The 24876-nt window shown below is 43.8% G+C and overlaps 2 protein-coding genes across 2 annotated transcripts in view; one reads left to right on the top strand and one right to left on the bottom strand.

Annotated features, from left to right (window-relative positions):
• fbn1 (fibrillin 1) overlaps positions 1 to 21549 on the top strand; it is a 54700-nt gene extending 33151 nt beyond the window's left edge. The window contains exons 35-65 of the mRNA XM_084015604.1: positions 1349 to 1471; positions 1729 to 1851; positions 1975 to 2142; positions 3190 to 3258; positions 3373 to 3498; positions 4524 to 4646; positions 4756 to 4914; positions 5522 to 5593; positions 5695 to 5820; positions 6172 to 6294; positions 7401 to 7526; positions 7621 to 7737; positions 7845 to 7970; positions 8059 to 8178; positions 8872 to 8997; positions 11287 to 11439; positions 11582 to 11641; positions 11727 to 11846; positions 12001 to 12120; positions 12211 to 12333; positions 12848 to 12979; positions 13507 to 13632; positions 14448 to 14654; positions 15362 to 15487; positions 15733 to 15855; positions 16535 to 16651; positions 17797 to 17925; positions 18025 to 18144; positions 18808 to 19039; positions 19117 to 19300; positions 19869 to 21549. Of these exons, the coding sequence (XP_083871730.1) occupies positions 1349 to 1471; positions 1729 to 1851; positions 1975 to 2142; positions 3190 to 3258; positions 3373 to 3498; positions 4524 to 4646; positions 4756 to 4914; positions 5522 to 5593; positions 5695 to 5820; positions 6172 to 6294; positions 7401 to 7526; positions 7621 to 7737; positions 7845 to 7970; positions 8059 to 8178; positions 8872 to 8997; positions 11287 to 11439; positions 11582 to 11641; positions 11727 to 11846; positions 12001 to 12120; positions 12211 to 12333; positions 12848 to 12979; positions 13507 to 13632; positions 14448 to 14654; positions 15362 to 15487; positions 15733 to 15855; positions 16535 to 16651; positions 17797 to 17925; positions 18025 to 18144; positions 18808 to 19039; positions 19117 to 19300; positions 19869 to 20255 (4286 nt within the window). The 3' untranslated portion in view covers positions 20256 to 21549. The remainder of the gene's footprint in view (positions 1 to 1348; positions 1472 to 1728; positions 1852 to 1974; positions 2143 to 3189; positions 3259 to 3372; positions 3499 to 4523; positions 4647 to 4755; positions 4915 to 5521; positions 5594 to 5694; positions 5821 to 6171; positions 6295 to 7400; positions 7527 to 7620; positions 7738 to 7844; positions 7971 to 8058; positions 8179 to 8871; positions 8998 to 11286; positions 11440 to 11581; positions 11642 to 11726; positions 11847 to 12000; positions 12121 to 12210; positions 12334 to 12847; positions 12980 to 13506; positions 13633 to 14447; positions 14655 to 15361; positions 15488 to 15732; positions 15856 to 16534; positions 16652 to 17796; positions 17926 to 18024; positions 18145 to 18807; positions 19040 to 19116; positions 19301 to 19868) is intronic.
• Positions 21550 to 21876: 327 nt separating this feature from the next.
• dut (deoxyuridine triphosphatase) lies at positions 21877 to 24593 on the bottom strand. The gene is made up of 6 exons (XM_084008427.1): positions 23594 to 24593; positions 23310 to 23401; positions 23122 to 23166; positions 22949 to 23023; positions 22448 to 22518; positions 21877 to 22004 (listed from the first exon to the last, which is right to left on the bottom strand). The coding sequence occupies exons 1-6, from the start codon at positions 23761 to 23763 to the stop codon at positions 21948 to 21950; spliced, it is 510 nt and encodes a 169-aa protein (XP_083864553.1). The 5' UTR covers positions 23764 to 24593; the 3' UTR covers positions 21877 to 21947.
• Positions 24594 to 24876: the final 283 nt, after the last annotated feature.

Here is a 24876-nt window from a genome sequence, read left to right as displayed (position 1 = left end):
ATTCCTGATTATCTTGATTCCAGACATCTGAATTGGTGCTGCCGTCCTATGTTGACTCGGCTACGGTGAATAGTTGTCTGTTTTCCTCTTACGAGAAACAACTAATCCAAACAGATGCCGCTTTCAAATGGAATTTGTGAGATAGTGTTTTGGACATGGGAAGCAATCAATATGCTCGGCATCAAAGGGGTTTCAGTTGTGGGAACAATTCAAATGTGGTTGTTGGCTCGGCGGCCGGTCAAATGTTTTTTGTTTGTGTTCGTGAGATGGTTAAATTGTCAGACAAAGGCTGATGACAACCTTGACATCTTAACAATTTGTTGCTAACATTAGCATGCAATTGTTAGCCAGATGAGGTAGGCCTCTTAACCCTCAGACACAAGGTTTAGTGGGCACAGTCTTTAGTTTTGTCTTGCGATAATTTAATATGACATTCTATGGCTTGTCATATGTGTTATGTGTTATTTATATAAAGGTTTTGAGTTTCCCTGAAGCAGAAAAACAATGGACTGGGTGGAAGGAACTCTCATTTTGCAACCTAGATATTCACACCCAAAGATTATTGTTCGGCTAAAGTGCAAATGTTCATTGCATCAGATATTTATTGTCAATATAGACTATATATGGTCTGTACAGATTTACAATGGCTACATAATGGAAAGGTTAGAAAAGGCCAAAGGGTCCAAATCTTCTAATTCATGACATCCTATTGTCTGAAATGATGGTCTAGAAACAGGCCTTTTTTTCTTTTCAAGTTCTTGTTTGAGATAAAGCTGCATGCACCTTTCAGACATAACCCTGGGTTTATAACAATATGCTTACATGCAATCTAGGTTTGTCATATTTAGGTATCCCATAGACCGTAGATCTGTCTAGCTGAGCTACTGTAGAGTCACCATAGGAGCACGTTTATGACTGCTAGCAGACGAGTGTGATTCATGCTTCCATTGATAAGACATCGCTGGATTCAATTGAATGAGCAGACTGACCTCATTGTGCTGATGTGTCAAACATCCTGAAATAACCTGTCCAGTCCTCCCTGTCTCAACTCAGGCAGGACTGGACAGTAATGACTTGTGCAGAGTCTAATGATGTGGAAGAGCACAATTGCATAACCTTGGCTGCTGCTCTGATAGTGTATGTGTGTGTCTGTCTGGATATGTCTGGGCATTTTTTTGCCCCAGAACTGTCATTCTTTAGCAGAGGTGAGCGGCCTTCACTTCCTATTGCTGGCTGCCAATTTTCCACTATGATCCCATGATCCACTAATCCCTCACAGCTGGGTCTCTCTCTCTCTCTCTCTCTCACTCCCCCTCCCTCTTTATCACTCTCTCTCTCTCTTTTACAGACATAGACGAATGTACCTTTGCTGACATCTGTGTCAATGGACGTTGCCGGAATATCCCAGGACTTTTTAGATGTGAATGTAGCATTGGATATGAGCTGGACAGGAGTGGAGGCAACTGCACAGGTAAGATTAGTCGACACAGCGGTCCAGCTGCCAGTCCCGACAATGCTCTGTTTATGCCCCAAATGATTTGAAAAAGTGTTAAAGAAATGGAGCAACTGCACTGACACCTCTCATCTCCCCTGAGATACAGACAGGAAGGTCACTGCTCCTCTCCTTGCTGTTGTGGCAAATAATTACTTATTGTGGGAAAAATAAAATATTTTTTTGTGGAGTGAAAGATATATCGGTATATTGCTGCCTTTTCCTTTCTTTCTCAGATATCAATGAATGTGCAGACCCCACCATCTGTATTAATGGAATGTGTGTCAACATCCCTGGAAGCTACCACTGTAACTGCCCTGCAGACTTTGAGCTCAACCCCACTCGCGTGGGCTGTGTAGGTGAGACTCACGAAACACTGTTGGTGTTTGAGCTTTGCTCATCATAGGACTCAGACCTCTGAGGCAAAAACAAGAGACACCTGTATACCCTTTTTCTATGTATGTGTGTGTGTGTGTATACAGACACTCGCTCTGGAAGCTGCTACCTCGATGTCCGTTCCCGCGGAGACGCATCAGAGAGCTTGGACTGCTCCAATGAGATTGGAGTCGGTGTTTCCAAGGCATCCTGCTGCTGCTCCCTGGGCCAGGGCTGGGGGAATCCTTGTGAATCATGCCCCTTTGTCAACTCAAGTGAGTCAGACCTTTTGTTATTTTTGTCTTTGCCTGCATTATGCATGCTCATTTTTATGTTTCAGTTCAATAGCAAGGTTTGAGAACCCACCTCCTGGCAGCAAGTTCTATTACTGACAGATTTTCTAAATCTATGTCCCACTTGAGACACGTAGTAAATGCTGGACGTTTACGAGGTAATGATATTTGCATCACTACGCTGTCGGTGATGGAACGTTTTGCAGCTGTGATTCTTATTTGCATGGCGTTAAGTAATAAGACATGAGAACGTAGGAGTGGGGAGAGGTTGCATATTATTATGTGCATTCATTAAAAACCACAATTGTTTAGGAACAATCCAGTGTAGTGTTACGGTCAACAACAACATTTTTTTAACTAAAGAGGTGCAGAAACATTCATGAAGTCATTTCCACCAACTCAACCTTGGTTGGGCCCATAAGATTCATGGGCCCATAAATGAAATCAACAATTGTGTTGTTATTTGGGGTAGGTTGCAGAAAACAAGAATGGAGAACCAATACAATTGTTTAATGAATGACACATTTGCTGCATGTATTTTTTCAGTTCATGTAGATGTTAATTCGTAAAGATCTGAGTAGACTTTTGACATCTGATTGGGCAGGAAAGTGCCCTTTCAATCTTTTTGAATCCTTTTATTCGTTGTTTTGTACCACGGTGCAAGTTTTCTGCTCTTATCATGCGATGAGTGTGTGTTTGCTGTAATTGTTGTTGCTGGTAACGATGAGACAGTTCTGTGTAACTCACTTGAAAATTACCAACAGATGGTTCATAACATTACAGGGAGTGACTCATCCTTTTCAGCTCGAGGAAATGCTCGCTTCTATGACAAGAACAAAACCTTTTTCCTTTTCGCTTTGTAATTCTGAAGCGCTGCAGTAATGTCCGGTCTACTGGGCTCTGTGGATAGCTCTTGAGATCTGAGATGGACCATCATTTCTGTCAAATCCTGCAATAAAACAACTTTTGACTGTGGTTTGTGTGGTGTGTCGTCGCTGCTTGTTTATGTGTTTTGGTGCTTTGTTACAGCCGAGTACAAGACACTGTGTCCTGGAGGAGAAGGCTTCAGACCAAACCCCATCACTGTCATCTTGGAAGGTCAGGCAGCAACATGCTATCATGTGGTCATGTCAGGTTTCTCCTGTGCACACTTACAGACGCAGATAACACACAGACGCTGCCCACTAAGTGTTCCCTTTCTCTCTCTGGCAGACATCAATGAGTGCCAAGAGCTGCCAGGCTTGTGCCAGGGAGGACAGTGCATCAACACCTTTGGCAGCTTCCAGTGCGACTGTCCAAGAGGCTACGCCCTCAACACGGAAACCAGAGTCTGCGAAGGTATCGGACACACACGTGCATTTCTATTTCTACGCAGACACACACGGGCACACCGGTGACCTATTCCTCTCTAGCTGTTGCCCTGGGACGTTCAAACGGGAAGGAAATTGAGTCCAGCCGTCGAGGCCTTCGTTCAGCGATGACACATGGAGAGAGAAGGGAAAAAAAGCAATGACAGCAATAATACAAAGAAGTATTGGACCCTTTTTTGTCCCGTAGACGACACCGCAGCTCATTCTGCCTCAGTACGTCTCTGCTCTAGTTCCCGGTCTGTCGCTAACCCGGCAAAGCTCAGTCGGGATGATGAGACAGCTGAGCGCCTAACTGCGTCCAGAGGAGGCTCTGATGTGGTCAGGCCTCTCCTCAGGGGAGTACACTGAGTCCCCTGTAGACCAGCCAGAGATGACAGAGGGAGGGAGAGATGGGGGAATGAAAGATTGGTGGTGGGGGGGGGGCAGATAAATGAGAAGTGTGTTTAGAAAAGAGAAACGGGAACAAAGAGCGAAGAGGAGGGGGCTAAGGGTTAGACAATGACATGTGGCTGGTGGCATTTTAATTAGCATGTGTTTTTTGGCCGGCAGAACAAAAGCGAGTGTCTGCTCTATAAAGTCTAGGACTGTACGTCCACTGTGTCTCTTGTCGATCAACAGTTCAGCTGTTCGCTGGGCTGGAAGGAAGAATCACTGTGTTTGCTCTCTGGCAGTTTTATTGGTAGGGAAAGAACTTCAGTATAGAAAGCATAAAACATAAGTATAATGGATATGAGTAATAGATATTTAAACCAAAATCCAGCTTAAGTAATGTTTTTCCACATAAGATGATTATAATATTGGGGGTGTTTGTGTACTTACCTAGAAATACAATGTATCCTTCATAGATACTTGCACTCATTCCACAGTCCTTTAGATCACAGGTATTTTGTTGTAAGTTTGAATAGGTAAAATGAGCCGCGTGGCACTGTAACTAAAACAATGTTCTAATAAAAGAAATTCCTAATTTCAGTCTGTCTTTCTTATTGTGTGCAGATATCAATGAGTGTGAACGAGCAGGTATCTGCGGCCCAGGCCAGTGCTACAATACCATCGGGAACTACACCTGCATCTGCCCCGTGGACTACATGCAGGTCAATGGTGGGAACAACTGCATGGGTAGGTCTGCACGCTGCACTCACACGGACCGCATCGTTCTGCGAAATGATCGTAACGCGCATTGACAGCGTTGTGTTTAACCTTTTTCTTTTCTTATAAACGCACACAGACATGAGGAAGAGCTACTGCTACAGGAACTTTTACCCTGACAACAGGACATGTGATGGAGAGCTGACATTCAACATGACCAAGAAGATGTGCTGCTGCTCCTACAACATTGGCTCTGCATGGAATAAACCCTGTGAAAAGTGTCCTGTGCCCAGCACCGGTGAGGTCTCAGGCACATACTAGCACGCTGAAAGTATAAGGGGCTTCGGCCTTGTTCAGACTGCCAGTTCAAATCCATTTTTTGGCATATCAAGGTTGTATCCAGATTTTTAGACAGTCTGGATAGTTAAAAGACCACATGAAATGCGATTTTTGCAAATGTGATCCAAACCACATTTGGAGGTGGTTTGCAATGCATTTCCAATTGAATTTCTACACGTGTCTCTATCCAGATGCTCTGGCCACTCAAATCATATTTAAAAGTGCTGAGCAGAATCCACGCGGCTACTCACTGAGCGCTATCGAGTGCAAACAACAGTCCGTGGACAGGCGCAAAAATTAATCAGTCTGATGGCCTCCTTGTTGGAAATCCGTGTCACCAGTGTAGCCCACGTAGATGCTGTCTACTTTGTTTCCGCAGCAACCCATACAAAAAGATTAATGATGTCTGAACACAGAAATCCAACTGGATTACTTGCAAACAAAACAGTGGTGGACAGTCTGTCTTAAAAGATCTGACATGAGAAACAAATCAGATTTGCCTGCAGCAAAACATAACTAAGCATAACCAAAGAGTGAATTTTTACAAACGTCTTTTGTCTACTCAGACGAGTTTGCAATCCTTTGTGGCACTGAGAGACCAGGATATTCCATCGACATCACCACTGGACGGGTCATTGGTAAGATTCCCTTTGTTAAAGGTTTTTTTTTTTTTTTTTGTTAAATTTTGTGCAGTTCTCATTTTGCCCCCTTCTCTCTCTCTCTCTTTCTCATGTGCTAGATATTGATGAGTGCAGGGAAATCCCAGGAGTGTGTGAGAATGGAGTTTGCATTAACATGATTGGCAGCTTCAGGTGCGAGTGCCCCACTGGCTTCATCTACAACGACAAGCTGTTGATTTGTGAAGGTACAGTAAGGCCCACACTCCATTGAAGTTTTACTGAATAAGATGCCAAAATAGTTAAAAATGTGGTGAATTCGGGGGGCTGATGTGGATCAGCGGGTTGGTCGTCCTCGAACCAGAAAGTTGTCGGTTCGATCCCCGGCTCCTACTGTCCACATGTTGAAGTGTCCCTGAGCAAGACACTGAACTCCAAGTTGCACCCTTTACAGCAAACTGTTGTTCCTAAAAATGCTTGTTATGGGTTAAATGCAGAAGTCAGATTTCATGCATGCACCTGTATGACGATTATTATAAAGTTTAAGAATTCTTCTTACGTTTTTAAAGTAAATCTCTGAATATATCTGTCCCTGTTAGATATCGATGAGTGTCAGAACGGGCCGGTGTGCCAGCAGAATGCAGCCTGTCTGAACCTGCCGGGAAGCTACCGCTGCGAGTGTAAATCCGGGTATCGCTTCACCCCCACTGGACAGTGTCTAGGTAAGGCATGTGGTGGTGATCAGCTCAGGCTGATAAAGAGGTGAAAGGTGTCGGATTATACAGTACATTATTGATGCGATGCTCGGTTGTCACTGTTCATTCAACCCACAGCTAACGACTTGAGTGAAGATTATTCAGAATCGATGGAAACATAGAGCGGTCTTAGAGAAGAGATTAGAGGAAGCAGCCAAAACACTGCTGTCTTCAGGAGGATGCTGTCTCGCCTCCTCAAGCTGTTGTAAAAACTCAGCCATATGAAACCGTTTTAACTGCACATTCTTGCCAGCTGTACGCCGAAGAGAAAGGCAAAGCATGTTTAGAGCGGCTGAAAATGTGCTGCTGTATATCTGAAACATGTCACTGTCAGACTGGAGAGCACTCACCGATAAGAACATGTCACATCAACATCCTGTTTTGCTTCCTGCTTTCCATGCGTGTCCGAACAACCAAACATGGTCAGACTCCGGTGAGAGAGAAGCTGGGACTGGAAACATTGATGTCCATACATCTGTGGATTACTTACTGAGATTAATAATACTGTGGTTTATAGTGATTTGAAGAAGAGGGGAAAAAAAGCATTGCTGGAAGGCATAATGTCAAACGGAATATTGAAAAATTCACATATTTTGACTTGAATTAATTAGTGATGTTACTCTTCTATACGTTAATGGCCAGTTTTGTGTCTTATGAATAAATACATGCCCATATTAGTGATTTATTGTGGCTAGCAACCAATATGTATGTAGTTATAAAAGTCATGTTAAACTGAGATTCAAATTATTTTAATTATTACACATAATTCAAATTATTTATACACACAACCAGCTTTGAGTCAGTTAAGCTTGACAAGATACATGTTTGACTATAAATCAATGAATCAATCAATATAAACTGTATTTATTTACTGTATATAATTGGACATTTCAGTAGAAATTTGAAAACGTTTCAAGTTCCTTTTACAGTTCAGTTGCAGAAATGGTGGGGGAGAATTGTGTACATTTTGATATATAAGAGGAACAAATGGGTTCTGACGACCCCATAATATACTGCAATAGAAAAATAGTATAAAATTCTGGAATGACAGATCAGTTTTCCTCCTTTTTCAGACCGTAACGAATGCATTGAGAACCCTGGCGTGTGCAATCCTGGTCAGTGCATCGACACGCTGGGGAGCTACCGCTGCATCTGCCCCAACGGCTTCAAAACGACACGCGACCAGTCCATGTGTGTCGGTAAGTCTCTGCCAGTTCCTAAACGATTCTGACTGTAAATCTAAACGCGACTGCCGTCTGAGGTGAAAACCGCGATGATGCTCTCTGGTTTCAGACGTGGACGAGTGTGAGAGGCAACCCTGTGGAAACGGGACCTGCAAGAACACGGTGGGCTCCTACAACTGTCTCTGCTACCTCGGCTTTCAGAACTCTCACAACGGCGACTGCATAGGTATGAACTTCTGTGGATGTGAGGCTGTAAAAGAGAGAAAAAAGCAAGAGCAAGTTCTAGTCTTGTGATGTATTGGTGATGCATTGTTGTGTTTGTGCTTCCATCAGATGTCGACGAGTGTTCGCTGCAGAGGGGCATGTGTCGAAACGGGCAGTGTGTGAACAGCGTGGGCTCCTTCCACTGTATGTGCCACGATGGCTATGAACACACCTTAGACGGCAGAATGTGTGCAGGTAAGGAACCGCCAGTATTCATTTTTTTTTTATGTTTGTCTGAATATAAAAAGTATGTTTTACAGCGTTTTCCTTTTTTCTTTCTCAGACATTAATGAATGTGCAGTGAATCCAGGCACGTGCGGTGCAGGAACTTGTCTGAATCTGGATGGCTCTTACAGGTGCATCTGCCCGCCTGGCTATTATCTCCACGAGGAAACCTGTGAAGGTAAAGCTGCCTTAAGTCCTTTCTGCATTATGGTCAATAAGTACAAGCCAAAACTTGAAATATAAAAAAAACAGGAATTTTTCTGAAATAATAAAATATCTGCACGCAGGGGTGAATCTCACCTCAGGCAGTTCAGAGAACACCTGCCTCCGTGCAACATGCTCACACACACATATAGACGTATATAGTGCATAAATCACAACTCTATTGAGGTGTAAGAGAAGAGAATAAACCACTTCTCTGCCCACTCCCTCTCTTCAATCGCCTTGCTGCTACAAATCACCCTTCTCCCTTTCACACGTGGGAGTGGGCCCGAGCCAGAACACTTGGACTGTTTATATAGTGGGGCTGATGAAGAGATATTCGGCAGACTTCAACACATTCCTGCATTTTGCTCTGTTCCTGGAAGCAGGGAGGAACAGCACCAAATTCTCCACATCGGTAACAGCAGCAGATGTCATTGAGATGAGCGAACATGTGACGTGGAGGCTATAATATGCCTTCATCCAAGCATCCATTAGTGAGATTACACTCTGTTTTATCACATTGGGATGACGTGCTGGTATGACTTCATCCTCGCGGCTATTTGATGTCAATGCAAAAGCGCGAAATGCTGATGGAACAAATTAGGAAGGGATTTGATATGTGAAGGTGATGAGGTGCTTGATGGCGTCCCTCTCTTTTGTGTGTCAGATATTGACGAGTGCTCCCAGTCGCCTGAGATCTGCACATTTGGAACCTGCTCCAACACTGAAGGAAGCTTCATCTGCTTGTGTCCCGAAGGCTTCCAGGTCTCTGCCTCCGGACGCAGATGTTTAGGTAATTGTGACTGTGTGTGTGTGTGTGTGTGTGTGTGTGTGTGTGTGTGTGTGTGTGTGTGAGAGAGAGAGAAAGAGGGAGGGAGGGGGGAGAAAAAAAGCTATGAAACTATCTTATGCACCAGGTTTTAAAGTGCAAAGTATAAATTTGAGTGTATCTGTATAGTCTGTCTCTGAGTGTTAGTGGAGACAAAGCAGCAGTCGGTGGTGTAAGAGTTTTCCTGGTCTTTCATGATAGCACACTGTGTTCCAGCTGGTGCTGCTGTTGCTGCTGCCTCCTCAACAAGGCCAAGGGTGGCTCTGAACAGATCACTTTTCCATTTCCTCACTGTGTGTGTGTGTGTGTGTGTGTGTGTGTGTGTGTGTGTGTGTGTGTGTGTGTACGTACATACGTGTGTTTTTGGGTTGGGCGGGGGCGCACTGAGTCCTCTGTTAGGGAGTTCCCGATCCAACACTGAAGTGATGACATCATTCAGTGAGGCAGTTTTCAGTTTGTATTTCACTTTTCTCTCCAGTGTCACCAGTGCTCGACTGAGGGTTTGGGGGATAGAAAAAAGGAGGAGCTGGGTGGAGAGCGAGCACCACGGGCAGTAAAAGAGACTGGGGGACAAATCCTGTCCCACTTGAGAAAACCCCTGTTTTTTATTAAAAAACGATGATAGACACATGAAGACGATGAAGAAAGTCATTATAACAACAGTGATGGGAGTTGTTTGTGGGTATTTATGGCCACGCACTCATATTTTTATATTAAAAACATCGATAGAAGGCCGTTACAGTCGCACACTTTGTGATTCATTGCCAGTTATTGCAGTTATTGAGTCATAAGTTATGATGAAGGGTGAGAATCTCAATAGTCATGAACATAATAACAGCCCGGCGTTTTAGGTGTGGTTTAGCTGAACCCGTGCCAGTTTATCGTCATTTTTAATGGCTGTTTTGTCATTTTATACATTTTGTAGGGGCATTTATGGAGAGGGCCTGGGAATATGATTTATATTTACAATTTTATTGTTTTAAACCGCTGCATGTTTTGGTTCAGCTGGAACTGTTCTAAACCACATGCTAAGCTAGCCAGATGCTACATGACAGCAACAGCCCCAGACAATCCAATGAGGGAAATAGTTTTTATTTTTGTTAAGATATTTTTGCATTTATTAGAGCAGCTGCAGAATGACGCTAGAAGCCCTTTCTTTCTTCGTCTTTATTGATGGTGGTGGTAGATAAACATGCGGAGAGACGGGGAGCGTCGACATGCAACATCGGTCCCTGGCTAGAATCATACTTGTGATATTGTGATTGGAGTAACCACTAGGTAACCACTAGGCCACCAGTCCCCAGTTAATGATATGTTTGGAAATTATGAGGCTAGTAGTGGTTTTGCAAATTTCCATAATCTTTTAACAATTTCAGTCATCGCTTTCAGACCTCTTGTTGGCCAAGTGTTGATTTATTTCAAAGCCTAATTTCCTAATTCATTTTATTAATGGAACTTTTTTACAGTGTTAAATACTATCCCTGATTTTAGAAGATGACATGGCAGGTTAGGAACATTTTTTAAACATTTGTATCATATTTCAGTGTAGAAACTACAAAATATGAATGACATATCGACGAGCAGATGAACATGTGCATGCGCTCACATACACTGCGTGCTGCATAACAGCTGTGCACAGAACACCATAAAACTCTGTTGCGGAAAGGCTGACAAATCAGTTTCATGGAGGAAAGTAACATGACTCGCTTTGACATTCTCCTCAAAGCACCAGGTGTTCATATATGTGATCCTTGCCTCTGAGCCAGGTGTGTGTGTGTGTGTGTGTGTGCATGTGTGTGTGTGTGTGTGTGTGTGTGTGTGTGTGTGTGTGCGTGTGTGCGTGTGTGCGTGTGCGTGTGTGTGTGTGGGAGTGGGATCTATGGTGGTCAGAAAGCTTATTTGTGTTGAGTTCAGTGAAGGCCAGTGCTAGCAGGAGAGCGCAACCATATGCTTCTTATTACAAGTAAGTGCCTGCCTTGTCCAGGAGGAACAAGAGCCCTCAGAAACAGGGGGAAAGACTGGCAAACACCGATCATTCAGGATAATTATCCAACCTCTGCCCTCCCTAAATATCCCCAGAAAATGTGTTTTTAAAAGCAAAATACTTAAAACAAATGTTATAGCTTTGCTCAATTTTACAGTACTTACAGGTGAGCATCACACTTTACTCACACCACACTGCTCTCTCTCATTTTTCACTTCTTTTGTCCTCTGTGTGTGTGCGCGTGTGTGTGTTTTTGTGTTAACCCTCAGATATCCGTGTGAACCACTGCTATACCAAGTTTGAAAATGGCCGCTGCCTGGCTCCAATGCCTCAGAACACTTCCAAAGCAGCGTGCTGCTGCACCGGGATGCGGGGTCAAGGCTGGGGAGACCCCTGTGAAATCTGCCCCACCAAGGGACAGGGTACGTACACCTCCTATCACATAGGCCTGGCTTACACTTTTCAATCTTTTCTATGTGATTTTTATGCCATCGGATGTGCCAGAACGCAAGAAGATCGTATTGTATGATGGTATTCATGACTTTTCACGTCTCACGGCTCTAGAGGGTTATCGTCTTCTCTGTCCCAATGAGGGATACCAGCAGGGTGATGGCCAGCCAAAAGGTATGTGTGTCATTAACACTGAACCTACAGCTCTGTTACAGTTGTGGCATGGAATCATTTGGTTTTTGATGCTTTTCATACGTAGATATTGACGAATGCCTCAATGACCCTTGCATCAATGGCCAGTGCATCAACATAGATGGCTCTTTCCGCTGTGAGTGTCCCATGGGATACAGTCTGGACTTCACTAAAGTCAAGTGTGAAGGTCAGTTTGCTCACTGTTTTTGCTGTTTCTGTAAATGTCTCTTTATCCTTATCTTCCTCCTCTCTTTGTCTCTTTCATAGGCTCCCCCATTTATTTACCTTTTAGATGTTCTATGAATCTAACATATGCTTTTTTGCAACTTTCTTGAATACAGACACTAATGAGTGTGCAATTGGCAATCCCTGCGGCAACGGCACATGCACTAATGCCATCGGTGGCTTTGAGTGTGCATGCGATGACGGCTTCGAGCCTGGGCCCATGATGACCTGTGAAGGTATGTAAAGTTACGCCTGCACTCTCACTTCTGTTTTGTACTTGACCTGAACTTCTACTAGTAACTTGTTGCCTTCTGGTCCTTTGCCAGACATCAATGAGTGTTCCCAGAATCCTCTGCTGTGTGCCTTCCGCTGTGTTAACGTGGTGGGCTCGTACGAGTGTAAGTGTCCCACAGGCTACGTGCTGCGCGAGGACAAGAGGATGTGTAAAGGTACTACAACTAAGTCACCCACTCATACACTCTGCTTTCTTAGTCACGGTCCATCTAATGGAAAGTGTCGGCAGAAAATAAACTAAGTGCCTCATACACATTCTGGCACGGCCCATAAAGTTACATAACACGCTATCTCTGTGAGATCCTCAAGAGTTCTCTGTCTCGGACGAACCTAAAACACTCTCTGTAAACTGTAGCCGGCCGAGTCACTGTTTACACCTCCACTCGCTCAGATAGCTCGGTACCATGGCAACGGTTGTATTTGGAGGGAACCGCTGAGACAGGAGGAACTTGTCAATGTCTACGGCGTCACTGTTTACGTTGGAGCTCCAAACAGACCACCAACCGTCCCACTACACGCCTGTTAGCGCTGCAGACAGAGTGTTGGGTGGTTACATTAAACTCTTGAGTGCTGCAGTTTGGATGAGCGTCTGCGTTACATCACTGGTGCACATGCATATACGTACTGTATATTTCTTCGTGCTGTTTGAGTGTCCTGTTTGTTTTCCAGACCAGAATGAGTGTGAGGATGGTATAGACGACTGTGCCAGCAGAGGCATGACCTGCAAGAATCTGATTGGTACATACATGTGCATCTGTGCCCCTGGATATACACGGCAGCCCGGTGGAGACGGTTGCATGGGTGAGATAACCATTAAGTGTCCTCCTCTAGGAAATAATGAACCAACGTTCTTGTTTAAGTATATTTTAGAGGTGAAGCCCCAGATTTCCTGTTCTGGTCATTAGTGGACTTGTTACTGTCATGGACATGGACTCTAGCCATCAGAAGAAGCTCACAAGAATAAAAATTCTAGGGGCCAGAAATTAATCCATCCCATTTTTGCCATTAAAATCAATGTAAAGCTCTGAATATTTGTTCAACATACTAGCAATCAGCAGCTTTGGTCAAAAAGATCAGGGTTCACTCTTAAAAAATCTTGATTTTGTAAATAATGTGTTAGTTAAACAAGAAGAAACCAACACAATTAACATATTTAATTTCTTTATCTATGTATTCATACTACACAACACTTTGGGGGGAAAAAACTCTGAATGGGCTTCCACTTTAGCTTCATTTAGCAAAGTTTGACATATAACAGAAACTCCTGTGCAACATGTATTTCCATTTCAACGTTACACTGACCATGTGCATGTGTGTCTCTGTGTTAGATCTCAATGAGTGCACAGCCAAACCAGGAACCTGTAAAAACGGCCGTTGTGAGAACACGGTGGGAAGCTACCGCTGCAGATGTGACCAAGGATTCGTCGCTAACCCCACACAGACTGAATGTATCGGTACGTACATGTTTATCTATTTATACATCTAATTTGTACTGGGTTGGGTTGTTTTTTTTTTTTTTGCTTGAGCTTTACCTATTTTACTTCAGTGTCTGAGTTTATCAGGATCAATAATAAGACACTCCAGTTTGTTCAAAAGGGAAATGAGACAGCAAAGTTAAACTCAAACGACAACACTTTTATTTAGTGGCATCTTGTTTCTGTATTTTAAACATCTCTGACTGAAATAGGATGTTTTAACGGGATATATACGTCTGAGATGGGCAGTTTAGGAGTCCAAAAGTTTAAAAAAATGTTGGTAAATGATCTTAAAGAATCAGAAATTGTTGTAAGGACATGGGGTTGAAGGACATTAAGGAGTTTAAAATAGCTATTTCCCTCCCAGGAAGATTGGATAGAATTGTGTTATGCTATTAAATCTTGGCTAACTTGGTGAAATGAAATACAAAATGTTTTATTTCAATTCAAAGTCTCCTTAAAATGTGTGTCTGCTTTTGTCAAGATAGAGGAGAGGAAATCCTTTCAGAGCCGAACTCCCTAATCTAAATATATACTTGTGGATAGACGTGATGTGCTGAACTCGGTGAGAAAACCACCAGGGAGATTTTGTTAGCTCTGTGGTCCTACAGCTATCTTACTCCTTACAGACAGCAGTGATAGAGCAGTGTGGGATATCTATTTATGTCTGGTTCTCTGAGACCAGGTCCTGTCTGGGTGGTTTGGGCTGCTTTCCTCGGGGGCCCACCTTTTTTGTCCGTCCTTCTGTTGGCCAACGCTCTCACGTTTCTTTCTCCATCTCTCCCACTCTCCAGATAACCGTGAAGGCTTCTGCTTCACCGAAGTTCTGACCACTCTGTGTCAGATGACTTCCAGTAACAGGAACATGGTGACAAAATCCGAGTGCTGCTGCGACGGAGGCAGAGGCTGGGGCACCAGCTGTGAGCTTTGCCCCGTGCCCGGGACCACTCAGTACAAGAAGATGTGTCCTCTGGGACCTGGGTTCACAACTGATGGCAGAGGTATCTTAGTGCTTAAGAGACTTGAGTTTAAATTAAATAAAATGACTGTACTGGTATTTTTTTGCATCATTTAGCACTAAAACCACGAGCCACAAGTACTTTACTTGTTGAGTTGTTAGACAGATTTCTCCCGACCTGCCAGGCAACAACTGGTTTCCATTCACTTCAATAACTTCATTCTGGATTCATTTTAAAAACCCTTTCTTGTTTTTTATGGAGGCTACAGCATCCAAGATTTAAAACTCGCCAGCAGAAAAACATTGCATTTATGAGCTATGATATCAGCAAATCAGACTCTGAAGACAGGCAAACACTCGTAAAATTGTTGATTGTTTTTTTAGCATAAAAAATACCCTTATTGGTGCCAGCCTGTGTCAACAGGCAGTGTTTTTGACAAATGACATGTTCAAAGTGATGGATTATCTCAACAAGTTTCACATCTCTGATTAATGAGTAAACGTTGAAGTTGGACGTCATCAATTGTTATGCTTTTGTAAATGTGTCAGAAGTAACATTTACACATGAAAGCATTGACATGATGGGTGTTAAATTAAAGAACCCATTAAAATCATCAATACATGTATACTCGACACAACACTGATGCATAACTAAAGTGTCATTCACTATTAAAAATCCAGTTCTTGGCAAAAATGATTCCAGCCTTTAGAGCAGTTGATCTGCAGCTAACTTTTCTTGTTTCCGTTCAGATATTGATGAGTGTCGTGTGATGGGCAACTTGTGCAAAAATGGTCAGTGTCTCAACAGTTTGGGCTCCTACAGCTGCACCTGCAAGCCTGGCTACACTACTGACATCACCGGCACACTGTGTGTGGGTAAGGCTCGATTTCACCTTCGGCACTTACACTTTATGGACTCTTTTCCTACCGTACCTACCATCCTGCTCTCATTCCTGCTGTCTAGTAAAGAGCCTAGACTACGTGGGTGGACTGCCCACACAGTCTTTCTGAAAAACGCAGCCTGTCTGTCTCATCATCTCCACTTTCTGGCTACAGGATAAAACTCTCTCTCTCTCCCTCCCTCCCTCTCACTCACTCACTCACTGTCTCACTCTGTCTAGATGTGGATGAGTGCATACAGGCACCAAAGCCTTGCAACTTTATCTGTAAGAACACAGAGGGAGGCTACCTCTGTTCCTGCCCCCGCGGATACAACCTACAGGAAGATGGAAAGAGCTGCCGAGGTGACACGCACACAGCAAAACAGCACCTCTACACATATCCGAGAGTAGCCCGGTGCTACGCGGTCGAGCTCAGTGGCATGCTTGTGGAAAGAGGGCTCTGCTCTTGCAGCAGCTGCCAGCAGCAGATACTTGGCCGCCAGACAAATTTCCCCTTGGCGACAATAAAGTTGAAGTTCTTGCTTGACTTAGTTTCCAGGTTAGAGCCACTGTAGTGCTGAGTGGGTCAGGCCCTCTGCCAGTGTTCTGCTCACTGTCCCAAGACGCTCCGCTTGGACCGCTGTGTCCACGTGCACGTGTCTGTTCGTGAACGTGCACCCCAGATCCTGAGCCTGTGACGCAGTGCATCTGGCAGCGCCTCTGTTTATCGGGCTTGTTTGAGAGTATGCTTGTGGTGTTCAGTTTTTCAGGTCCTCTTTCATCTCTATTTACCATAGCTTAAGTTTCCCCCTCTACAGTCCCCCTCCGTGTTTCCGGTGTCTGGTTCATTTGCAGTTCACTTTTAGGTCAGTGACTGTAGAAGGACTGGAATTTGACTCAGAAAAGAAGCAGGGCTCATACAGTAGTAGTGATCTGATACGACTCCAACCGTCTTTAATGCACCACATAAACCACGAAAGCAGTTTTAACTCTTCTGTTGAATTTATCGTTGGTTTCATGTTGTTACGACTCCTCTTTTCAGATCTGGACGAGTGTTCGACCAAACAGCACAACTGTCAGTTCTTATGTGTGAACACCATCGGTGGGTTCACCTGCAAATGTCCTTCTGGCTTCACCCAGCATCACACCGCCTGCATTGGTAAATAAACATCCTCCTATGTTGTAATTAGAAAAGGGCTCTTTGTGCTACTTTCTGTGTATTCCCAAAAGCACGGCGTCACGCCATTTAAACTAATTCAGCCTCCACTCCCATATTGTGTCAAATGCACACACAATATGTTCTTTCACAGTGTAATTTAGTGTCTTCCAGCCAAGCCCATAAAAGACCCCTGAACCACCCTCTTGTCTAACCTTTATTGACTCTGATTCAGAGGTAATGGACGCCGGCTGATATCACACTGATCTTATTAGGCTGGACTGGTTTGGAGTCATGGCAGCTTAGCGATGCTTTGTTATGGAACTTTGCAGTGGGTTGCCATGACTACCACAAGCCTTTTTTTTCCCCCCCAGACCATAAAACAGCTCCCATGACCTCACATGAAATTAAGGACAGGGAACCCTCAGTTTTTGACTATAGGAATAAGCAGGCAGATGACATATAGTAGGTGTGGACGTGTTATTAATTTAGGAGGTTGGTGGAACACGGCTGACAACGCTGAATACACTACACGTGTTCCTTCAAGCTGCTGTAAAGAAGTACGCATCCTTTCCAGTATAATAATGATTTAGGCATCTGTTTGTCAGTCACACTTAACTGACTTGTTTTAAAACATTATTCTGATTGCCAGGTAGTGTTTAGGGAAATAAGACCTTCCCTGTGTGCTTTTGAACACTATGTTCCACACATCCACAAACATAGACCTAAAACTTGGAACACATGAAAAGTTTGTGAAGGACCTTACAACCTTGCTAAATAGCTTAAACTATTTAATTGTGATCACATTTTCAGTCACAACAGCCAAAACATGTGATGATGGTTTGTGATGTTTGATTAAAAAAACTATGATCCGTTTCCTTTCTGTTAATCTCAGGGTCAAGAATTAACTTTGACACTCAAATATTTGGGATGACCTCTACTGGTCTGAGATCAAATTAGTAGATGAGAGGTGGTATTCCTAAACCCCGGCAGACTGGGAGATGATTCGTGACAACTCTTCATGTTCACTTTTTGTCTGGAATCAATAAAGACTCCATGAATTGTTTGAGTAACTGCACATCCAACATGTGAATCAGCCTTTATATCGTGTTTCCTCACGTCTGAACTTTCCCTCCTCTTCTCTGTAGATAACAATGAATGTGCATCAGACCCGAATCTGTGCGGCTCCAATGGCGCCTGCCAGAACACTCCGGGGAGCTTTAATTGCGACTGCCAGAGAGGATTCTCATTAGATCCCAATGGACAAGCCTGTGAAGGTCTGATAACAACCGATACCAACCCTCAGAATCTGCTGATTCATTGCAGAAAATAGGCTCTTACTGTGGTTTCGTTGTGTGCGTGTTTGTCCCCGGCAGATACGGACGAGTGCGACGGCAACCACAGGTGTCAGCACGGCTGTCAGAACCTGGTGGGTGGATACAGGTGCAGCTGCCCACAAGGCTACCTACAGCACTACCAGTGGAACCAGTGTGTGGGTGAGCGATGCTGCAGTTCTTTTAACAGCAAATATAGAAATTCTTTCCTTTTGGAGCATCCCGGTGACTCCGGTTGCCAAAGTATGTACAGTGCAGCCTTGATGTTCCGGACAAGAGTCTGAACAGGAGTCTTTTTAAAACAAGTTCTCCATCCTTCACCTCTTTCCTGCCCTTCAGGAAATATCAAGAAAAATGTTTTCCTTTCCTGTGGAAAGCCTTCATGTGGTAAAAGGTCGTGAGAAAAGGAGATGTTACAACCCTAAAAACGATTCTATTTATGCACACTTAATTATTACAAAGATTACAAACTATAGGTGTGAGAAGACGGACCCTGAGAGGCTTTTGGAAAGATCTCACTCTAAAGGGACAAAGAGATCTATTGAAGTAGGGGCAAAAAGAGAAGAAAAAAAATCTGAAAGTACAGTCAAATAATTAGAAATAACTCGGGCACAGACAAAGTAATTGTGTGCTTCTCTGTGTGTGCGTGGGTGTCGGTTCATACCCCCAAAATAAAAGAGCTTTTGTTCGATAAACCTCTATTTTTAGTATGAACCCTCTCCACATATTTACAAAGTTAATGGCCGCCTTTCCCAGTATTGTTTGTGTCCTTTAACTGGAATGACCTCTTGTTTGGTTACTTCCCGTCCACTTCCTGTGACCCAGATGAGAACGAGTGTCTGAACAGCCAGATCTGCGGGGGAGCGTCGTGTCACAACACCCTGGGGAGCTTCCGCTGCCTCTGCCCCACCGGCTTCAACTACGAGCAGCCGGGCGGAGGCTGCTCCGACGTCAACGAGTGCTCCACCACCCAGAACCCCTGCAAGTTTGGCTGCTCCAACACAGACGGGGGCTACCTCTGCGGATGTCCGCCCGGATACTTCCGCGCAGGACAAGGGTACGTAAGCGAGCGGCTGCGTGTGAAAGCTGCCTGTGGAGGTTTCTAGTTGACTAATGGCTTCGTCTTCCTTTCAGGCACTGTGTCACAGGTCTGGGCTTCACCGGGGGCGACTCCGCTGGTGGGCAGGGAGGCGAGGAGGACGATAATTCTCTGTCTCCTGAGGCCTGCTATGAATGTAAGATCAACGGCTATCCCAAGAAGGGACGCAAACGACGCAGCACCAACTCGACACAGGAGGAGCCTCTGGAAGACATGCAGGTAATCTGCCTGTCTGTATGCAACATGCAGGCAATCCTGTCTGTGTTTATTCAGCAATTAACATCTTAAACAGGATGGGTGCTTTATGTACTGAATAATTTCTGACTTAGTATCTATAGATTTTCCTGTTTTAGGGCCAACAAAATAATAAATACAGTAAAGAATTTATCCCCAGAATTGTATTCTGAAAGGCCTGTTTAACAGCATTTAGATGTTCATAAAAAGAAGGGAAATAAAATGTACCAACATTAAATTGTCAAGTAAGTCCCATTCTCGTGAATGCAATGTCTCAGGCCTTCTTCAAACGGCCATCTGGACCTCACAAAACACATTTTTGGCCATATCTCAAGAATTCATATGCTAACTATTACAATTTCACACACAAATGTCGTAAGGATAATTTGATGAAGTGATGACATTCTGGACAGACATGGATGTATCCTACAACTTGATAGTGACGTACAACAGCAGGGCGTTGAATCTCGTCCCTATCCCTCCCTTGATTAATGACAGGAAACGCATGTCTTATATCCACTAAATTCAGTTGGACCACGTTTTCTCTCTGCAGCTGACTGAGAAGGACATGGTCAGCCTGGCCAGCGTGGACATAGAGGACACGCTGCAGTTCCACCTGAACATCAGCCGCCTCAGCAACCGTGACCACATCCTTGAGTTCACCCCGGCCTTGTCCGCCCTCACTGACCACGTGCGTTACAGCATCGACTACGGAAACGACGAGGGCTACTTCAAGATCAACCAGCGAGAGGGCGTCAGCTACCTGCATCTGACCAAGAAGAAGGCCCTCCCCCCAGGGGCGTACTCCCTTCAGATCAGCAGCATGCCCCTCTACAGGAAGGAGGAGCTGGCGGAGCTGGAGGACCGACACGATAAAGACTACCTCACGGGACAGCTGGGAGACATACTGAAGATGAGGGTGCAGATCATCCTCCATTAACCATCACAAGACTGAGGCAGGCAGATGTTGCCGGTGCTGCTAATCCAGTGTCAGGTTCACACTTCCCAAAAAAGGCCAAACGTATCTGACTCTGGATCAGCGGTTAGGGGGGGCAACTTCTACGTGCTCTAACAGGGAGAAGGGCTCGCCACCAAAGAGACAGAAAGGGGTGGGGGGAGGGGACTGCGTCATTCGATTGCCAAAGATGATTCTACATATCATAGATACAATTTCTGTGGAAAAATGCCGGCTGAATGAGGCAGTGTGAAAGATTTCTAGTCACACCAAGAGCATATTGCCGTGACACACAACTTCAGCGGTGTGAAGCAAAGTGTGAATGGTTTTTAATTGTAGGGCTTTTATGTTGTATGATGATATGTGGAATCAGGTGCCACTTTGAAGGGCATGAGGACTGCAGAAAGCTCTAAAGGCTGAGGTTTTTTTTTTAGAACTCAGGCTTGGGTGGAAAAGAAAAGGGTGAGTCCCAATAGTCTGCAATACATTCATTTCCTCCCCTCAGGTAAACGACTGAACAAACCTGGATGCATGAAAGTAAACACATTTCTCCTTCCCCAGATATTAATTTAATGGAGTGAAGATGAAAACAAAAAAATGATTATGAGAATGTTTAGGAGAGGAAAGGAACACACTATGGACTATTGAGATGTAGCCATGTCCGAGCTTGAATGACTCCAACTGCATATTTAAACTATGCTTTTCCATCTTTCCTACTGACTAGAATAATTCATATTTACTGGTGCTAGCAACACAACCACATAGACTTCTGAATGCACTGTGCTACTATACAAAACTCAGTAGTCAACAATACAGTCCCATTGGTCATTCTGAAGATTCCATGTCTTTGCCACAGTAACAGCTAGCTTCATAGCCTGTCTGCTCTCCTCTATACTACATGTAAATTGTGTTTATACTGTAATAATCGATGCCACTTTTAATCTATGAAGCATTTGTAAACTAGAGGAAGCCCCTGGAATAGAGGGGTTTGTAATGGTGCTTATAATGACCAACTACTTCCTTTGTAAACTGTGTATACACACACACCTGCACACAGACACACACAGACAGACACACACACACACACACACACATCGATGATGCCAAACCTGGGCCTTCATGATTATGCACTGAGGTCTTCGTGGCCACACATTCTCTCACAAATACAATCAGTGCTGCATTGCCACGGACCAGCCTGACACCAGTCTGTGTTCTCTGTTCACATCAGTGAGGGTTTAGTTGTAAATTCACAATAAAAAACATTTTTGGTGTATATGTATTCACTGCTGTGCCTTCCCCTTTATCCAGGTTGAACTACTACTGTGCAAACAGAAAGCTGCTCGCATCATGTTAGAAATCCCTCTTCTTCAGTCGTGAGTAGCCCCACTAAAATGCGACATGATCTCTTAATGTTTTAGCTCTTAAACTCTCATTTCCCAAATGGAACCCATTTTGGAGTTGAGCTTAACCTGTTTAGGTGAGGTAGTCCCCAGGCTGGAAAAATATTATTATCCTGTACTGCCCCCATGTGGAGGTTTAAAAGAACTCAGATTCAGATAGAACTCAAACCGTCAGAGTCCCAGTAAAGACACCGCACTCCCCAAAGTAGAAAAAGAAAATCTTTATTAGCAATGAATCCATATATTTTAAACATGTACATCTTTACATTTATAGCTTTCAGTTGCGTCCGGTTGATCCGAAACCTCCAGCACCACGGTCCGTCTCATCAAGCGTCTGAAAGAACACAGCCATGCATTTAATGATGAAAATTAATCTGATGATGCACAAGAAATTAAACCTAAGTGTCACAAATCCACTGAAACTACACTGTTGCCAGTTTTAGGTACATTAGCTAAAACTAATGCAGTCCTCCTTGTTCAGTTTTTGTTGTATGTTTTAGACTTGCTGATTCAACTGTTAGGAGGTGTTTGTTATTTAGCCTATCCTCGAAATAATTGGGTCGGGCAAAATAATAGAAAACACCTGTTAGTATAATAATATTCAACAGTGCCACAAACTACAGCCTCCAAAATGATCATAACATTTAATCAACACCTAATACAGTACATGACTGTTGGATTTAACTGTGTGAGGTTTAGCTAGGTGTACCTAATGAACTAGCAACTGAGTGCACGTTTGCATTCATATCGGTTTTTATTTCTCAACTTGTTGTTCACCTTTTGCTCCTCCAGATCTGGGTAGCAGATCCTCTCACACACCAGCTGAGCAACTCTGTCACCTTTTTTCACTAGAAGGGAAAAGGAGACAAAAAGATGTTAATTCTGCCTTTACATATATAGTACTTAAATGACATTAACAGGATGTTCTAAACAAATGTGGGTAGCAAACATTTGAACTGTTATTAATTCCTACTTATTAGCTTAGAGGTATAGAAAAAAAATTAAACTTTCTAATTTATTTTAATTTCAGTTGTTTAACTGGTTCTAAATGGAGACAAGTTACACAGTAGGCAGTTATAGTCTCAGTTGAACCCGTTAACCCACAGAGGCACTGGGCAGAATTAAACTCAACATGCTTCATTTAATGTGAATGACACGTTCTCACTATAAGTCAAGTGAATACCACTGAACAATTTTCACTCCAACCTTACATAGTTCACGCTACTCCAGAAAAGGCCTCTGATACAAGATGATGATGTCACTGACGCCACGACTCACCATCAAACGCAGCCTTGCTGAAGTTGAAGAGCACAACGCCCACATTCCCTCTATAGTCTTCATCCACAACTCCAGCTGAGGGGAACATAGAGAGGCATTCGAGGACATAAAATGAGTGAACATGACAAAAGGTCAAACTTTATCTCAAGTAAGTCAAATAGGCAAAGACTCACCACCAACATCAATGAAGTGTTTTGCTGCCAGTCCAGACCTGGGCGCTGAGAAAGACAAGAAACATGAGACAGTTTAGGACCTGTTGATCTGGAACTGAAGCATAACTCATACGCAGAGAGCCAAAAGGTACACAGACAGCAGGAAAAACCAGTAATGCCAGATTTGCATCAGAATGTCAAACACTCACCCACTCTCCCATAGCAGCCATGAGGAACTGCTATCTGGATATCCGTCTTCACAATGGCTTTATCCATAGGACCGATGGTGTAATCGTATGCACTGTTTAAAATCAGAGAATTAAGGTCAGCTGGTTTGCATGCCATTCATATTTATATGACATTTTTACACAGGGCAACGCTTAGCAAGTAGAGTCGAGCTCTGGAAGCGCAAGCTAAGTTTACAGTCTACAAACACACATATCTCACATGACATGTCACAGTAACATCATTTTTAATTCGAAGTCTAACTTACCTGTAGAGATCATATCCAGCTGCTTTAGCTGAGCCTCTGGTAGGTGTCGTGGCATGCTCGGAAAGTTTTGCAAACTTGAGGACAGATTTCTGTTCTGCAGGCTTTGTCTCCGTCCTGATCCTCTTTGATGGAGAAATTGCAGACGCATCAGTAACTTCTAAAGCGGGCATGTTGGCAAAGTGGTTTACAGTTAAAACCGACAGCAAACGAAATAAAGTATACGGTCTAAAGACTGAACTATAACTAGTGCACGATGAAAACTCCTGAAGCGTCTGCTCCTGTTTCTTGGCGGTCCCAAAGTTTGTTTGAATGATTTCCCCGCGCTGAAAGTTGCGCCAAATTAGCCCCTCCCTCAAAACACGTAACTCGAAACGGAAACCTTATTATGCGCCGAAAAACACAGTTACGGTAACTCAAACCCCCTACGCCAAATCTTATACAAGTATCAACGATACTGCAATTAAATTCATAGGCCGAAAAACACGTTTTAATTCATAAATCGGCAAGAACGTAAGTGTGCTCTGTAACTATGGTAACTCCCTCGTCACCACTTCTCGTCACACAATGAAAAGCTCTCGCGATAATAACTAATAAACATTCGTAACACGTTCACAACAACAAAAGAGCACATTACCTAGCTTTACTCGCGCACTACACCCGAATATAGCAGACGACGTGGTGTTTGTGGTGTTCAGTACATGATATATAACGTCGCATACTGAAACCGAAGCGGCTTTAGCTGCAGGACGCTAGGCAGGCTAGCAAAGCTAACGTCAACGAGAGCTTGACATGTAGCTAATGACAACGCCATCCATCCCAAAGCCTTGCTTGCCTTTATTTCGAGTAAGCGTCCGAATATGAAATTCCCTTCCTAAGAGACGTGGAGCTGCATCAACAATCGCAGAGCATTGCAGCTGAAGATCCCGTAGCCTTAGCAACGCTCTTGTCATAGTGTTTGCTAACGTTGTCTGCAAGCTAACGAGCTAACTCAGCGCTAACGTCCTTGCGGCTGATGACGCATCCAGCGTCACGCAGAACTCTCTCTCTCTCTCTCTCTCTCTCTCTCTCTCTCTCTCTCTCTCTCTCTCTCTCTCTCTCTCTCTCTCTCTCTCTCTCTCTCTCTCTCTCTCTCTCTCTCTCTCTCTCTCTCTCTCTCTCTCTCTCTCTCTCCTATGCAACTTCATGTGTGAGTACGAAACCTGTACGGGGCTTACGTTCATTAGATTTCCAAGCAAACACATTGGACTTAGAAGTGTTTTTTATAAAAAATATGTTCAATGATT

Source organism: Eutrigla gurnardus (assembly GCF_963514095.1).
Source record: "Eutrigla gurnardus genome assembly, chromosome: 1".
Classification (NCBI taxonomy): domain Eukaryota; kingdom Metazoa; phylum Chordata; class Actinopteri; order Perciformes; family Triglidae; genus Eutrigla; species Eutrigla gurnardus.
This window is presented reverse-complemented; position numbering and strand designations above follow the sequence as displayed.

Excerpts from the sequence above, each read along its gene's own strand:
- dut (XM_084008427.1), bottom strand. The coding sequence starts at position 23,763 with ATGCCCGCTTTAGAAGTTACTGATGCGTCTGCAATTTCTCCATCAAAG. Across the intron at positions 23,402-23,593 it reads GCTGGATATGATCTCTACAG|TGCATACGATTACACCATCG; the intron begins GTAAGTTAGACT and ends GATTTTAAACAG. Across the intron at positions 22,005-22,447 it reads CAGATCTGGAGGAGCAAAAG|ACGCTTGATGAGACGGACCG; the intron begins GTGAACAACAAG and ends GTGTTCTTTCAG.